At 48.8% G+C, this 16534-nt stretch overlaps 5 protein-coding genes across 5 annotated transcripts; 1 reads left to right on the forward strand and 4 right to left on the reverse strand.

The window, feature by feature from the left end:
* Positions 1–182: 182 nt before the first annotated feature.
* ramB (bifunctional protein farnesyltransferase/protein geranylgeranyltransferase) lies at positions 183–1338 on the reverse strand (the record flags this gene model as incomplete). The annotated part of the gene is made up of 3 exons (XM_040827515.1): positions 183–873; positions 926–1030; positions 1109–1338. 3 exons carry the CDS (start codon positions 1336–1338, stop codon positions 183–185), a joined length of 1026 nt encoding a protein of 341 aa, XP_040694742.1.
* Positions 1339–1713: 375 nt separating this feature from the next.
* On the reverse strand, positions 1714–4433 carry ASPWEDRAFT_102279 (uncharacterized protein; the record flags this gene model as incomplete). The annotated part of the gene is made up of 4 exons (XM_040827462.1): positions 1714–2290; positions 2346–2642; positions 2703–4133; positions 4189–4433. 4 exons carry the CDS (start codon positions 4431–4433, stop codon positions 1714–1716), a joined length of 2550 nt encoding a protein of 849 aa, XP_040694743.1.
* Positions 4434–8110: 3677 nt separating this feature from the next.
* ASPWEDRAFT_34544 (uncharacterized protein) lies at positions 8111–9488 on the forward strand. The gene has a single exon (XM_040834026.1). It carries the CDS (start codon positions 8159–8161, stop codon positions 9212–9214), a length of 1056 nt encoding a protein of 351 aa, XP_040694744.1. The 5' UTR covers positions 8111–8158; the 3' UTR covers positions 9215–9488.
* Positions 9489–9687: 199 nt separating this feature from the next.
* Positions 9688–11061, reverse strand: erg12 (mevalonate kinase; the record flags this gene model as incomplete). The annotated part of the gene is made up of 1 exon (XM_040837009.1): positions 9688–11061. One exon carries the CDS (start codon positions 11059–11061, stop codon positions 9688–9690), a length of 1374 nt encoding a protein of 457 aa, XP_040694745.1.
* Positions 11062–11908: 847 nt separating this feature from the next.
* ASPWEDRAFT_34547 (putative cation chloride cotransporter) lies at positions 11909–16151 on the reverse strand. The gene is made up of 4 exons (XM_040834027.1): positions 15498–16151; positions 14847–15438; positions 14630–14795; positions 11909–14575 (listed from the first exon to the last, which is right to left on the reverse strand). The coding sequence occupies exons 1-4, from the start codon at positions 15916–15918 to the stop codon at positions 12038–12040; spliced, it is 3717 nt and encodes a 1238-aa protein (XP_040694746.1). The 5' UTR covers positions 15919–16151; the 3' UTR covers positions 11909–12037.
* Between the last annotated feature and the right edge of the window lie 383 nt (positions 16152–16534).

Genomic DNA, 16534 nt, shown 5'->3' on the forward strand with positions numbered 1-16534 from the left:
ATCCGATCTTTTAATGATATGGTTGACGATGGATGCATTTATACCTTTGCGACGTTCATATATTTCAGTTATGGCTATTAATATTTATCTTTACGAATCCAAAATAAAAGAAATCTTTATCAAATTCTTACCATCATGATAAGCAATGACAAAACTCCATACAATAAAATTAAATAAAAACATCATGCTGCGGCAGAGACAGCGGGCTGTGTGGACAGCATCTTGATCCTATAATCCCAATAATTCTTCCGGATAGGATCATACTTCTCCTTGAGGAGGGTAAGCATCCTAACAGCTTCAGAAGATGCCTCCTCGGCATAGACATCCGCCATCCACTCAATAGCATGACTGCTCTTCACCTCCACACCGCCACCCTCCTTTTCCGCAATGAACTTCAGCGCAAACTCTTTCCACTCCGACAATGGTCGGCCAGAGGCATGCAGCACGCCCCGTGCGTATGACCACGGGCTACGGTTCTCGGGGGCGTAGAGGATTCTCGACTGCGCATATTTCAATTCTGCATCGACAACGTCCTCGTCGACGACAGCTAGTCTGCCCTTTTCGGACGACGGGACGTTGTTGCTGTTTGACATTCCAGCGTCGAACTCATCATCACCACGTGGTCCGAATCGCAGCATGAAGCGATGGTTCCAGGCCGAGTTGTTCCGGACGTCGGATTTGAGAAGCGTCTCCACGTCTCGGATTTCCCTAGGCGCATCCCAGAGTTTGAAATGACGGACTAGCCAGTGTCGGTAGGTCCAGACATGGTAGTTTTTAGAATCCTGGGCGAACATTTCCATGAGGAAATCTAACTCTTTGGCTGGGATGGTTGGGAAGTGGGCTTGCGATGACATTAGAACTTGACGGTGGTGCCTGGGGTTGTTCTGTCAGCGCTGTTCTCGTATACCTCTCTCAGTTAATATACCATATTTGATAATTCTTAAGATATTTCAACGAGACCCCATTCAGCCACTCAAGCTCCTCAATGAGATCTTTCTCAAGAGCAAAAAGTATCTTTGACCGGTAAATCCTACAGAACCCAATTAGTCAATCGCTCCTAGCCAACCACTTATATCCCTACTGAAGAAGAGGATGAATACACACTTACCATACAGTATAATGAGCCGGATTCATCGAAATCACATCCTCAGTCAGCTTCAACGCCCTCTCGGACATCTCGTTGGCCGCCATCACCGCCCGGAGATAGGAAGTCGCCTCGAGATATTCCGCGGAATAGGCGATGGTCGCCAGGGGGGCAGCGCCCGAGTCAGAGCCATCGTTCAGCTGGATTGGCTCGATAGAAGCCCATTCGGGGTCTGAGGAGTATTTCCCGTCCATTTTGAAGAGTCTCCCGATGATTAAACGCAGCAAGGAGTTATCAAATCGCAATGACGTTGATTGCCGTCGGGAAGGATGAGGGGTATATAATTGTCTCCAACACTCTTAGATCAACCGATTCTCGAGCCGAGCGTGATGGAAGCAGGAAATGATTGATCTGTGTTCTCTCTGCTGAAAGATGCGTGAACTGTCGTTGTTGTTGAGGATGAGGAGCAGTTAGTATGATTCTGCCAGGTGGGGCAGTAGCAGCCTGAGGCACCCAGGGGACAATATGCTACAGAACAATACGAAAGAAGCATCGACAGTAGCAGCAAAAGTGAGTTCTTTTGGTCGTGATTACATTATTAATACAGTAATTATTTATTTACATCATGTCTATTTGTGCTCCCGGTGATTCCAGAGCCGTTTGCGCTCCTGCACCCACCACCGACCGATCTTGTCGGCGTCCTTCACCCAGTCCCCTGCTTCATCGCCATGTGCCCGGCGGACTTGGTAGGAGAGTTGATCCAGATCCCAGTCGGAGATGATTGCCAGCTCATTGGGGTCTTTCTCCAAATGCGAAAACTTGTACTCAAAGTCTTCCGACAGTGGGAGGATGATACGGTATGGAACTGCAGCGGATCCAACGCTGAGCATAGTGCCTCCGGGGTTGATGATGCCAAAGTTCCATGCCTGGCGACCATTATGGATCGCTTTGTATGGACGGATGAGGGATTGTCCTTCATATTCGTTTGTCAAATCGCGGGCAATGTCTGTGTCCTTCGCATTCAGAGACCCCGTACTGATTAGAAGGTCCAAGATGGTGGGGACGATAGACAGTGATGTCGCATTGGCGTTGATCTGCATACGCGGCAATTGAGGATGACGGAAAACTAATGGAACACGGGAGTTGCTAATATGACCATTTTCGTAGGTTCCCGAAACAGGGGCATCTTCATCGAATGCTTGTCCACTAGATGGAAGTCAGTGATTTATCCACAATGGAAATGTTTTGGTTCATGACTTACTGGTCTCCAACGAAAACAACCAATGTCTCATCGGAAATGCCCGTGTCTTCCAGCAGCTTCATCATGTCACCCAACCAGGTGTCTACGTAGCGTATTGTGTTCAGGAATTTGTTCATATGTTCATGGTCTGACAGCAAGTTGTCCTCATTGAAGTACTTTTCGTCTTTGTACCCCGAGGGTGTGTTCCAGGGATGGTGAGTGGTACTCGTGAAATGAGATAGAAAGAGCCTAGTGTTGCTTTTCTTCGCATCCTCGATTACGTCTTTCAGGTATGGATAGACTTCAGGCTCAGGGTATCTGCAAGCTAGTCAGATTTGATAGTCCAATAGATGAATAAAAATAGACAGAATTCCTTACCCAAAGTAATTGATCTTCTCCATATCCGAGTGATAGTATTTAGCACTGGATTTGAAGATATCCTCCCGGTAGATGCTCTCATTGAAACCCATCTTCTCGTTAAGAACATCCTGACTGTCATACAGTCCTGTAATGGACTGCGCAAAAACCGACTTCCATTTGCGATCGTGGACTGGTTTAGCAGAGTTGGCCTTGGTACTGCTTGACAAATCGCCTTTCAACCGATTGAACAACTCGAAGATCTGCATGATGCACGGCTGGTAGATATCCGCATGGACTTCGTCCATGAAGTTAACTGGTAGCGGTCCTACACCGCAGTGATTCACGACAGCACTTTTGAACGAAAGGCTGCTACCGGTCGTTATCCCACCAACATTGATACCACCCATTCCGGATTTCGCGGTGTCTTTCCATAGCCCTTCTGGTAGGTTGATGTTGTCTGTGTTCGAAAATCCACTAGACTCACCGGTAAGTTGCTCTGAGACGGGCGTCATCTGTGATAGATTGGCGTTGACTAGTGCGATAGTTTCCGAGTCCGTGTTGCCATACGATTCAATAATCTTGTCGTGAAGGTACGACCCGGATTTCAAAGGGAACACATCTTTCCGGGTGCTTTCCATCATGACGAGCATAACATGCGTGATCGGGACGTGGTGTTCTTTTAATGCCTGCTCCAACGGTTCCAACATGTCGAGATCCAGGTTCGTTATTCTTAATGGGTCGGACACGGGGTTGTAAAAATTAATCGGTTCGCTTGCATTGCCATTGTCGACACTGGAATCGTTCGCATTAAGACCCTGATCGGTCCATCGTTTAAACCCGTCAGGCAACTCGCCGGAAGCCCAGTTAGGCCGGTTGTTGAAATAATCCTCAGCATAAGGGAGACCATCAACGCCTGGAGCCCAGCCTTTATAATACCCATGAGCAGATTCCCATAACTCCCCTCGAACCAAATTCGGAAACGGAAACGTTACGGCGGCAGTATGATGCGATCCGGGGTGCGGGCCAAGAGCCTGGAATAAAGTAAATGGAAGGGCGCCTGAGATGTGTCTGTACGGTACCGAGGGTCGAATCAGCCACAACACTATCGTTCCTGCGGTGGCGCATCCAGTCCAGAATCGGACCGGGCTTCCAGTTGGGAATCGGCTGTTTAAAAACGCGCCTGGCAATTGTTTGCTCGAATCTTCAGTGTCGGTCCGAGTAAAAAGGGCGGTCATCCAGTGGGTCATTAATCCGTAAATGCTAGAAGCTAGTAACCACGATGCGATCAGAAGGGTTACAGTCGCGACGAGAACAGGTCTCAGGCCGCTGAGCATCAGTTTCCTCCCCTCCGGATCATTGCCGACGCTTTTGGCGGCATCCCAACGGACTTCATTGCCAGTGACGGAGTAAAAGCCAAGCTGGGACGAGGCAGCGAACAGAGTAATACATCTACAAAATTATCAGCCATTTGCGCACTGCGACAGTTGATATGTGAGAGTCGTACGTCAGTATCCCCGAAAAGACAGTTGCTAGGACGTTTTTGCCTCCGGAAGTCTTTTGTAGCGAAAACCACACCGCGACGAAGAGAATCGCCTCCTGGATGAAAAAAGTGGTGAAATAGACGATAAAAAGAGGGGTGGGAACGGAGTTCACGTGTTGCAATAGGTGAAGCAGTTTAGAAGAAAGAGCCGAAACAACGAGGACGGAGAATAGAAAAGGCCGTAGAAATTGAGACCGAGGCGCGAGCATGATGGGCTGTATGTGAAGAGAGATACGGGAAAATCAATCGATGATCAGATCAAAAGGTTAAACGGCCAGCGTTAACATCATGCGACACGCGAAGGTGACGCCAAAGTAGAAAACAATAATATCAGAAAGGGGGAGGAGTGAGGAATACCAGACTGCGACAATGTCTGGTAAAAAAGAATGATAGTAAACGAAAAGTCGACTGTTAGGCCCACGAGGTCGGATTACATGTAAGAAATAATCATCATTGAGTCAGAAAAGAGAGGATAGTTAAAGGACTCAGAAATAATAATATGGCGCAGCAGCATACGGTGGGCTGTCGAGCCAATGTGTCCATTTACGGAGGATGCGAATTGCAGATGCGGCCCTCTTTAGATCATCCAGGATGGATCCGTCCAAGATTTAGGGTGAAAAGTCAAAGCCCTGCTGTCCTTGATGGCCAGCAAATGCAATAACAGCACAGGCAACTGGGTGGAGCAGTGTTGTACTGTACAATATTGGCCACTTCCGAGGCGCACATCAATGAAGCGATCTGATGAGCCACGGGGCCGCGGACGTGGACAATTTTTGAGCTGAGGCTCCCAGGACACGAGACGAAAACGAATAATCGTGGCCGATGAGATTTTGGCCCGCAAGCATTATTGTAGATCTCTATTGTGGTGGCCAATGACACCATTTCCCACCCTGGTAGCCAATTTCTTTTTTTGTTCGATGAACCTACTCCTCGGCAGTGCAGTCTTTAGGCGAAAACAGAAGTAGGAAAGATGTCACACGATCCAATCTGCTGGACGATAATAATAAACTCGAGTCCAATGCGAAGATACATCGCTCAAGGCTCAACTACTTAGTGTGGCCGCCACCACAGGGTCCAAGGGCCCAGGGAATTAATTGGAGTCTCACCCTCGGATGATGGCGGCGGGTCATAAGGGGAACCATCCACAGAGCACAGGTACAGCCCAAGACCCCAAGTCGTAATCTCCTGTGTCAGCATGCACGACTTGTACATTAGCATGAGCTTAGCCTTTTACTATGACTTATGAGTTTAAGTTATGAATTCTTTTTTCTCGCACGGAGGTTCCGTCGGAGGCTCTAGTAAGGCTGAGAGAATTGAATCAATGAATCATCGTGTCCGTTTATGATTGGAACTCTGGTCATTCTCTGGGGGGGCCGAACCGCCTAAGGCATATTGGGTGATTTATCCTGGGTCGATACACGAACTTAGTCGGTCGCTGTCTTGGACGCCAGCTCCCTGGGAGTGCCCGGAGGCTCCATTATTGAAAAATTTGACCCATCAAATTCCATACCACTGACGGATGCGGTAAATGTGCACACGAGTAATCCACTCGAGAATTCAAAGGCGGGATGGGACATGGAGTAGCATTGAGTAGCTTATTGGAGACCCCTTGCATCTGGAAGAAATGAATTGGTTATTTTTTCGTAAATTCGCCCCAAGGTCGCAGCGAGACGGCTGAAAGTGCCTGAAACAGATGTTCAGTTATCATTCATCACTCTGTATTATTTCAGAACGTGGAAGATATTTTAAACGCATTCTCACCTCGTTTATGCCGATCTGAAGAAATCTCTCAGGAATATATAGGAACGCGTCGTAATCCTTCCATCAAAGTCGAGTATTTGCTGATCGAAATTGAGCACTGCACGCCCAGCCGCCGACGATGAGAGAGGATCACAACCCCGACCGACTGTCAACATGTGGGACTGCAACTGTGGACTCAGCAGTGGTGAGAGAGTAAAAATCGAAGCAAGAGATGGCATAATCGATGACGGAATGATGGCATCGGGGCAAGAATGGAGACGATCTTATTTTTAGGAAGCGGAAATTGGGGGAATTATTGAGGTCGCAAGGTGGGGATTTTCGTTGTTTTTTAGCGGAAAGGAGAAAAGGGGAAATCATGTGGTTTCCCAAATGGGCATGACGGCATCACAGAGCGACAGTAGAGGACAATAGTTTGTATTGCTTCTTCGTGCTTGTGACAAGTTATATGAACTAGAGTTGGAATAGATTGGAATAACCAATGTCAATCAATGCCAATCAATGCCAATCAATGCTTATTTGGTGGATTCAATACAACTGACACGGTCTTGTTTTGATTAACCTCTATTCATTGACGCTTAAACTACATACAAACAGTCTCATGGAGTCACAAAAGACTCAGAATCAGCATCAGTATCAGATCAAAAGCATGAGATCAGATCTGACCTGTCTTCCGCTTGATCAAAGCATACTATTAATATGACAGTTGATTTTTTTAAGCATGATCGATAAACCTTGTCGATTCCTACTCCATTGACCATATCACAAGCAAGAGACGAAAGAGAAAGACTACATGCGCAGAATCATGACTTCGAATCGATATCTTCAATATACTCGTTATCCAGGACAAGATTATATATACAGACTAACGAGAATCAAATAACCCAAATAGGAAAGCATTTCCAGATCGCTTAGAAGATTTCTTCCCCGCACAATAACCAGAATCGCCTGCTTCCCCTCACAACATTCCCCAAAATGCTCCTCATCATCACCATCCTCCATCGCTCAAGGCTTTTCTCCCTCATAAATGACCATCGAGTTTCCTGTTTGAGGCATGCGACGAGTCAAAAAGTCCCGCACTGGATGTGCACGCTGCAAAAGTAAACGGGTCGGTCTGATCCATCCCCCATCGTCATCGTCGTCGTCATCATAGCCCACCATAGAACACAAACATACTAACGGATGGCTTCATGAATAGGTCAAATGCGATGAAGAGAAACCTCATTGCCATCGCTGCACGCGTTTGGGTGTCAAGTGTCCGGGCTACATTCAGTCTCTCCGTTGGGTGACCAAATACGAAGAGCCTGATAACAACAATAATGACGATAACAACGATACCAACTCAAACGATCTGCCGCCGGAAAGCAGAGTCTCACCGAGTTTTCGGTCGTTTTCCTCGCCCCATCCATCAGAAGTTGTCGATCCTGGGCCGTCCCCCGTGGAGTTCAACGCGGTTTTGGACCCTACTGCCATTACCGACCACAACACATCGCAACCAGCAGTAGGGGTGGAACAAACAAGTGCTCTATGCGGCAATCTATGGGATCTCCAGGGGGCAACGACTCTTCCAGAACTGATCGATCTCTGTCCTCCATCGCCGACCACAGCGACAGCAGTAGAGGGAGCGCAACAACGAGATTCGCCTTTCGAATTCACCAACTCGCCAGATACGTCATTTTTGTTATCTCTAGCAGCTCCCGTTCACAATGACCATCGCACGTTCCAGGGATTCTCCCCGTCTACCATCGTGCGTAGCTATCCGCCAGCGCCTTCCAAGTCTTTGCAGCGCAACCACATGTCGATTTCTCGGCCCTTGAATAACCCATCATGGACCCTTATCGAGTATTACTTCAAAGAGGTGGCTGCCTTGTTTTCGAGCTATGATAGTCAGATGAACCCATTTCGATCTACGGTTTCTCGCCTCTGGGGATCCTCCTTGGCCATGTGTCGAACCATGCAGAGTATGGCGGCTGCAACTCTGGTGAACGACTTCCCTCAGTTCGGCCCGATCGGCTTGAATATGCGCAACGAAGCCATCGACATCATCACCAAGGAGTCAGAAATGGATGACAAGTCGCTACTGGCTCTGCTCATGCTTGGGCAGACAGCCAGCTGGCACGACCCCAAGGATCTAGGCATTTCCTTCTTTAACCTACTTCGGAAAAACCTCAACGCCATGTCATTCAACAATTCCGAGTACATTTTCCGAGGCAATCGCAGCAACAACCACAGATTTTTCGAAGAGGCCCTCGTTTACTGGGAAATGCTCCTGTCATTCGTCGCAGACAACGATGCGGTCACCGTCACAGCTTCGGGCATGGAAGAATCCATCGTCCTGCAACAAGTGCCACATCCATGGACTGGTATCGCCCGTGATACACAGTTCATCGTCAAGGAAGTGGGGCGGTTGGTCCGTCGTGAGAGAAAACGAGTTCGCTCCCGTAGCTTCACCTCCCAGGCGGACATCACACAGGCGCAGAGGGCCATTGAGCAAGCGCGTGCATTCGAAGAAAGACTCCTCGACCTTGCCCATCCGACAGAGGCTGAAATCGTGAGTCCTGGCGATGACGACACCCCCGTCTGGCATCTCCTCACCATGGCCGAAGTCTACCGTTGCACAGGTCTCATGCAGCTATATCGCGCGTTCCCTGATTTACTTCGCCGTCGATTACCCGCGCAAACTCCATCCTCACCGCTCTACCAGACGTCAGCGTCAATGGCCAATCGCGATCCATTCCTGTCCATAGACCCGGATCCCATCATGGACAACATGACCGGCTTTCTAAACTTCGAGAGCACGGACGATGCTGTACCACCACCATCACCGCCACCATCAGACGCTTACTACGATAGCTGGCTGGCCGAATTCGCCCTGACCACCCTCTCCCGCCTCAAAACCATACCCTTGGAATCCCGCACTCGATGCCTCCAGCCGTTTCTCCTCGTAGCAGCCAGCAGTGAACTGCGACTACCAGCACCCACGCCCTCGTCAGAGCTCAACCCAGATACCAATAATCCAACTGGCATCTCGTCGCATGCCATCGAGGTCTCCACCACCCGTAAGTTCGTCCTCGGTCGACTCACTTCTTTCCTGCACGTTCTACCTCCAAAGCCAATCAATGTGTGTCTTTTGCTTGTGCGGGAGATGTGGAAGCGAATGGATGCCGGGGAGTCGACCGTTTACTGGATGGATGTCATGATTGAAAATGGCTGGGAGACTACGATGGGCTGATGGAAGGTGCAGAGATATCAGTATATATAATGACGTGCTACGATTTTTATACCCAGATTTATTCATGTACCAAATTGATATATAGTCTTGCATCATTATCATTCTATTTACTTTTATATATAGATGCTCACTTCAACGAACACCGTTAGCCGAATAAAACCCCCGAAAAGAGAACAATGCAAAAACTCTGCTTTTTGGTAAGCCTTTTTTTTTTGGGGGGAATTAGGAGAATGAAAAAATAATGATGACCATTAAAGTATCAAGTCCGAAATAGAAAGGGACCAATGGTATACCAGCAGACAGTGGTTAACAAAATGTCGGACTGAAAGAAGAGAAGAAATAAAGACAATAGTAGAACACATGGTAGTAAGAAGATTAAATGCATATCACAAATCAAAGGTCCCGAGAAAGTCGAACGTGTGTGAAGAAAGATGGCTCGCAATGTCCATAGGATTTTAAGTTGTTGGTAAGCCTCATCGAGTCGCACGCTTCCAGAACTTCCAGCCTTCGCGCCTCTCTTGGACGCCGACGCCAACGAGTTGTTCGATACCTTCGGTACCGTCTGCCAGCTCGAATTTCTGCTGGTCGATCTCTTCACCACCCTCTTCGTCGCTGCCGTTACGGAGCACTGCAGGGTAGAGAACACCAACTCCGTCTCCTCCCAGCGTGGTCTCAAACTTGCCGAACCCTTCTTCCTGGAAATGGGTTTCGAGGTCCTTGATCACACTCTCTTTAGCATCCGGCCGAAGTAGAGTGATCGCACAACCACCGCCTCCAGCACCAGTCAATTTCGTCCAGCCGATATCGGCAAAGTCAACAATTTCGCGGATTCTCTCCAGGCGAGGGTGAGAAACGCCCAGCGAAACCAGGAAGCCATGGTTGATGCGAAAGAGGGCACCTAGGTGGTCAAAGGTCTTCTCAGAGAGTCCATCAAAGTCGGGGCTTTCTACAAGCTCTTCCGCAGACACAGTGACTTGATCGATGCCGTTGAGAATTGACTCAGTCACCACGGGGTGGTCTTCCCTCAGCTTGCCAACCTTGGCCACTTCTGTAGCGGTGGAACGCGATTGTCGGGTGTCGACGAGAAGGAGAGGGAGTTCGGGGAAGCTGGGAAGCGATTTGACAGAGGGTGGCTTGGAATAATCTCCCCTGCGGAAGATAACGGCCTTACCGCCCGCAGCGACCGTATTGTCCACACCACTAGGGTTGCCATGAATACACAGCTCCCCAACAAACGCCCAGCGATTAATTCGCTCAATCTGCACCTCGGCCTCATCCGGAGGTTGATCGGGATGGGGGCCCGCCAGAGTACGGATCTGAAGAAGCAGCGCAGCACTCACACAGACGTTGACACTGGCACTGCTTCCTAGACCAGCACCGGTAGGAATTGTAGATCGAAGGGTGTAGATGGCCCCTGGACTCTGCGGAGAACCCAGGGAGAGGAAGAGGTATAGGAAGGAGGATGCGGAGTTGCGATGGATCTTGCGCTGCTCGGGCGATGCGTCCGGCGACACGGCGTCCACATGCGGTTGAATGGCAGCGACAAGCTCGGGGTCGAGGGAATTGATCAGGTCGTAGTAGAACTTCTTCTTGGAGGGGTGGTGGAAAATCGCCCAGGGCAGATCGTCAATGTTCCAGGTGTGGTTCAAGCCAATGTCTCTGAAGTTCAAGGTGACTGTTCTATGCGATTTGGAGAGCGTGGTGACGAGGAGGTAGGATCGGAGGGAAATGGCCGCAGCCAATGCTGCCTTGCCGTGGACGACAGCGTGCTCGCCGTAAACAATGACCTTGCCTGGCGCCGACACCATAAAGGCGGGCGCCATAGGCGATGAAGCCTTTCGCGTCATGTATTTCTTCGGGTCCTCCATCCTGTTCGTAACAGGCTAAGGAATGGTGCTATTGTAAAAGTTGTTCCTGTCGTTGTCGTCGTTGTAGGCAGCGATTATAAATTGGGGGAGGAGTAGGAGGGCGTTCTTTGTATCACTTGTAAGATTCAGACACTAAACGAATGTTCTTTGGGCCATTAGTACCTTTTTCAACTAGTAACCGGAGGCTTGAGCGTTTTGCATGATTGTTCTGGAACAAAGCGGGGAGAAGAAAGGAGGGGGTTGAGTGAGACTACTCCGTACCTTGGCTAGTTTATCTCGGAGAAAGAAAGGAGAGAGGGAGAGAACGAGAGAAGGAAAAAGAAACAGAGAGAGAGACTGCGGCAAGAAGTGACGAACGGGGATGCGCAAGATTAGGTATTAAAGTAGACTGGTAACATCCATGCCGATCACCAGGCCAGATTGCATGAAGAAATCAGCCCAGAGTTGAATAAAGACCGACGATAATGAAGCGACGCAGGCCAGATGGAGGAGTTCAGCTGGCGGCGGAAGGCCGTGGCCAATGGCAGGCGTGGAAATGGTCACCGGGAAATTAATTGCACGCGAGCTGTTCGAGGCAGAATAATGATAATGATAATAATAATAATAGTCCTACTAGAAAGAGAATCCATAATTAGCATCAGCCGTTAACTATTCACGTTCTCGACTCGGCAATCTGATCGTCGAGTCGTTAGAGAAAATCTTCCGTGCCGTTGCACCGTTGGCATCATGTGTTACCCAATTGGGATGTTGTGTAACCAACCCTCACTCGCGGAATATGTACTCCCTCTCTATCTATCAGCTGGACAACCAGTTCTCCCTGGCAAACATGCGTTATCAAGAACACTTCATTGGAAAGGTCAAGGTGTATTGTCTATATACGCTTATATGCCCAACAATAATCGTCTATCTTCATCTCAAAAACATCAAATGCGGCATAAAAAGATCCGCTTCAACGCTAGAGGTTCATCGTTACAGTCATACTATTGCTGTGGACCAGCAAACAGGGCGGCAGATTTTGCCACAGTACGTCGAGGTTACTCAGATAATTCTCACTCGCCTCCTCACTTTGCGACGTGCCTTCGAAAGGCGATGGCAGCGTCGTAAAGATCACGGCTGTTTCGCTGCTTTGCCGGGCCATCAGTTCGTTGAGGATCAAATGCTGTGCGCGACTAGGAAGGTCATTGAACGACAGTGGTATCGAGGCTTGGCTGGGATATCCAGTGGCCGCTTTCTTCGACTTTGCAGTCGCTGAAGACGAATGGTGCGCATAGATCGACTCGGGAGGGTTGGAACCACGTGTGGGTGATGAGGTGGCAGCAAACATGATGGACGGACCCACCCCTTCGTCCGTGTTTACTCGAGCTTCAGGAATTGGTGCAGAACTGAAACGGTTGCTGGATGGCCGGCGACTCGCAGATGGCCGTCCAGCAGGGGCCTGGTTTTTGGGTGGGTTCGTCTCCCCGGTTGTGAGTATGGTTGGGATCTCTCGAGATCGGGAGTTTGAAGATTCAGCAGCTCCAGCGGTTGGGTTTCGCTCCACAGTCTTCGGACTCAGGCTGTCTTCACTTGCTCGATTCGACCTTTGCGGAGGCTGTAGGCCCTCAGATTCGTCACCCATTTCAGCGCCTGTGTTGCTTTTCGCGCTAATGGTTTTGCTATCATCGCTCTCGTTATCGTCGTCGCTTTCATATGGCTCAAACTCGCTATCGTCACTACTACTCTCACTGGTGGTGTCTATGGCATCGTAGTCAACAAAGGCATCAAGGAGACGGTGAGTCTGCATGCCCAGGTTGATGCCCCGCATTGCCCGGAAACTCGAAATGGACCGCTTGCGCCTGGAAGACTGGAAGAGTCTTTTCAAGTCACCAACCATGTGGTTCTGCGGCCTGCGTCCACTTTCGAAACTAGACGGGCCCTGCCAGCTGGACACAGGCTCGTTCTGTCTGACGGCCCTGCCTTGGTCTCGCGATATTTCGCGCTTGCGGGCATTTTGAATGTCCTGCCACCATTCCTCATCCTTCAGAGTTGCATGAACATGACTCTGGGAATCCTCAGTCGCGGGAGAGGCATCGCCATTGACAATGATCCGATATGCCATCAAATCACCACATGCAAGCCAGAATACCATGACCTCAGCTTCGATTCTCAGCTTCTCGAGAAGAGCTTCAACCCTTATTCGTTCATCCTCGACATCCGTCTCGTACTCGACAAAGACAGATACCCGCAGCTTATATGTCTTCTTCCATGACGGTACTGTATTGAGGATGCATCCTAGCTGGAGGATCAAAGTGTATGTGTCAAAGTTGGTTGTCAACACATTTTGCTTGATTTCGCTATCTGCCCCGAGTTCTGCAGACATTTGAATGGGCCAGAGATCAATATATTTCTTCTCATTTCGTCCATCCGATTTGGGCAGCTCGAGGTCTTCGAATCCCTTAGCCACCGCGACATTGATACGCAGTTTAAAAAGAAGATCCTCAAGAACCGTCACATAGCTTTTACAGTTCATCTGCGGCCCTTGACTGACACGGTCTGAATTCTCATCATTTCTTTCATGCGAGTGAGATGATTTGCCACTGGAGCTCTTTCTCCAAGTTTCAGCCAATGACTGGTCCCTGCGGTACTGGTCAATGATAACGATATTCGGTCTCATTCCTCCTAGACCAGAATTCAAGACAATATTCCGGACACCCCATTCCACAGAGGGTGAAATGGTAATATTGACAAATGCCTTGACTTTGGAATACTCAACAAACTTCGTCCACGCGCTGTGTTGGCGGCGGGCTTCTGGGACAGCAGCCGAAAAATCGTCCGTCACGAGGACATGCCCCAGTACAAACAAGGCTCCTTTTTTCAGTGAATTACAGAAGGAGACCATCTTGAATTGATCATCAAGGTTGTTCACAAAAAGCAAAATCTGTGGACGCCAAAATTTGACATGTTCCTGCCGAAGTCGAAGCAAGTACTTGCGTACTTGGTGATAGATCAAACTCTGACTGACATCGCCCCATGGTTTAGGGGGCGAGCTGTAATGGATCAACAAGAACAGAAAGACAAGGATGCCAACACAGCCTGTGGCATAAATTCCATCCACAAAGAACATGCTGGCACCGCTAACCAAAGCACCTGCTGCGGCAGTCTTCCAATTGAAGTAGTGGAAGGACGGCCGAAAATTTGGCGCAGAACCAATTTTCAAGAAAAAGCATGCTAGATTTGTCACCAAAAATGTCATGAGATAAGTCATAGTAACGAACGATGCAATCCGATTGATATCGAAAAGCATTGTGAGCTGAGCGAGAATAAACGTCACAATAATAGCATAAACCGGCTCATCATGCTTCTTGGTGCCTTTGCTGAAGATGTTTATACCTGGGAGAAGATCATCTCGAGCAATTGCTTGAAGAAGCTTTGCAGAGCCAATCACACCCATTAAAGCGGAGAAGAACGACGTTGCAAACTCTCCAAGGAGGACAACTACCCCGGAAATATTAACCTTTATAAATTAGCAAATGTTGGCATTTTTGCTATTGACATCGTGTAATCTCACCACTTCAATGACATTGGTGTTGTTATAGAATGATTCCCTTGTGATGGAAGCCGCCATTGAAAGGACGACAAGGGTATAAGTGACAAACGTCAAGGCTAGCCCAGAGAGTGTGCCCTTTGGGATCGATTTGCTGGGATTTTTCAAGTCACCAGACATACTGGCGCCACTATGGATCACTTAGTTGACTGTTGGGTGGATAGAGGGAGAATATACATACGCAAAAATCCCTCCGGTAGCAGGAAACAAGATTCCAAAGAGATCTTGAAAGTTCTCCTTCTTGCGAAGTTGGCTACCAGCGGCACCCTTGGTCAGCCTGGGTTTCAAATTTTCCAAAAATGTCTGAAGCCGAAGACCTGTAAATCCCACCCCATGCTGTGGGATGCCGAAAGGCTTCACAACAAGTGCGGACACAGGAATACTGAAAGTCGCCACCAGCAGGATGACGAGAAGACCGTTGCTTGCTCGCGAAAAGATTGAGCTTCCAGCCAGGCAAATTCCAGTGCAGAGAATCAAGATGATAGTTCCCCAAAGATATTCCCACCAGAACCCCTCCTGAAGAAAATTGGACCAAGTACCAGTCTCTGACCCGAAGCTCTGTGTGAAACAATCAACGAGACCGACAGCATTCATTCCGGTGTTGAAAGCGTAGCCCAGATAGAAGACTATACCAATAGAACCGCCAAATTCTGGGCCCAGCGATCGAGAAATCAAGTAATATGCGCCGCCCCCTCGAACTGTTCCGTTTGTTGCAATCGCAGAAAGAGACATTGTAGTCACGAGATTGATCGTATAGGAAACCATAAGCAGTCCTTCAGTGTCCTGTTTAGTTTTCATTCGAAAAGATGGTATATCGATCGAAATAACTCACCCATAGTTCCGAGAAAGCCACCTTGTCCAAGAATGAAACCAAAACGAAGGAACATAAGGATACTCAGCACATTCAATGTCGTGGGTACAAAGACACCTGAAAAGGTCCCCAGCTTCCCCGAATTGTCCATTGATCGAGTCCTCTGCTTCCTGTCATGGTTGGACTCGTGTGGCACCCTTGTGGCACCTTGAGCTCCGTTGCCTTGACCCTTTCCCCTCCAGCGACAAATATTACCCAAACAATTCATAGGCGATAGGCTCTGTCCCCAATTGGGGGAGTTCCGTTCCTCTTCTTCGTGCGCATAGGCATCGTCATCGCCTGGAGCCAGGTGGTGTCCATCTCCCTCGGTAGTTCGCGTGCAGATGTTGGGCCCTCTCCCAGGCAAGGACTCCGACTCACGATCAACCAGATCGTACGTCATTTGATATGGTTAGGCTGTATGGACGCGGGGCAGCTTCTGTTTCTTCATGCGAGGATCCCGGTCGAAAACTGCCAACGGGATCAACAATAAGCTACACCGTATTGGGAGGCAGATATAATAACAATAGCTATTCTTCAATATCCCAGTGGCAAACGGGAAAATTCAAAACAAGTAATAAGTCAAATCATAGCCAAATAGAATTTAATAGGAACCAACCAACAACGCGGGTCAATTGGTGGTGGTGATGTTGTTGACTTGACGCCGTTGATCCTCGGCGATGACCTCACTGGCGGGAGACAAACAGTGCAAATCTGCCGCTAGTCTCGCTCCCTCTTGCAGCTGACCTCCCTCGGCCTTCTTCGTGATCGATTACAAGGGCTGAAGTCGTCTTTTTTGAGCTTTCAGCATGAATCAAAGGCGATAAAAGAAAGAATTTCCCTAGTTGATGCCTATTTGTATATTTATTGCAGTGTACTAATCCTTATCTTCAATCCTTAACACTCCTCACCTTCGCCTTCACCTCCTCTGCTCGGTCTCTGCTCGAGAACGCTAGAAGTCAGGCTAGGAATCGGTGAAGGACTCAGCTTAGCTGATTATTCTTTCAACTGTTTGTGTT

Source organism: Aspergillus wentii (assembly GCF_001890725.1).
Source record: "Aspergillus wentii DTO 134E9 unplaced genomic scaffold ASPWEscaffold_1, whole genome shotgun sequence".
NCBI classification, from domain to species: Eukaryota; Fungi; Ascomycota; class Eurotiomycetes; order Eurotiales; family Aspergillaceae; genus Aspergillus; species Aspergillus wentii.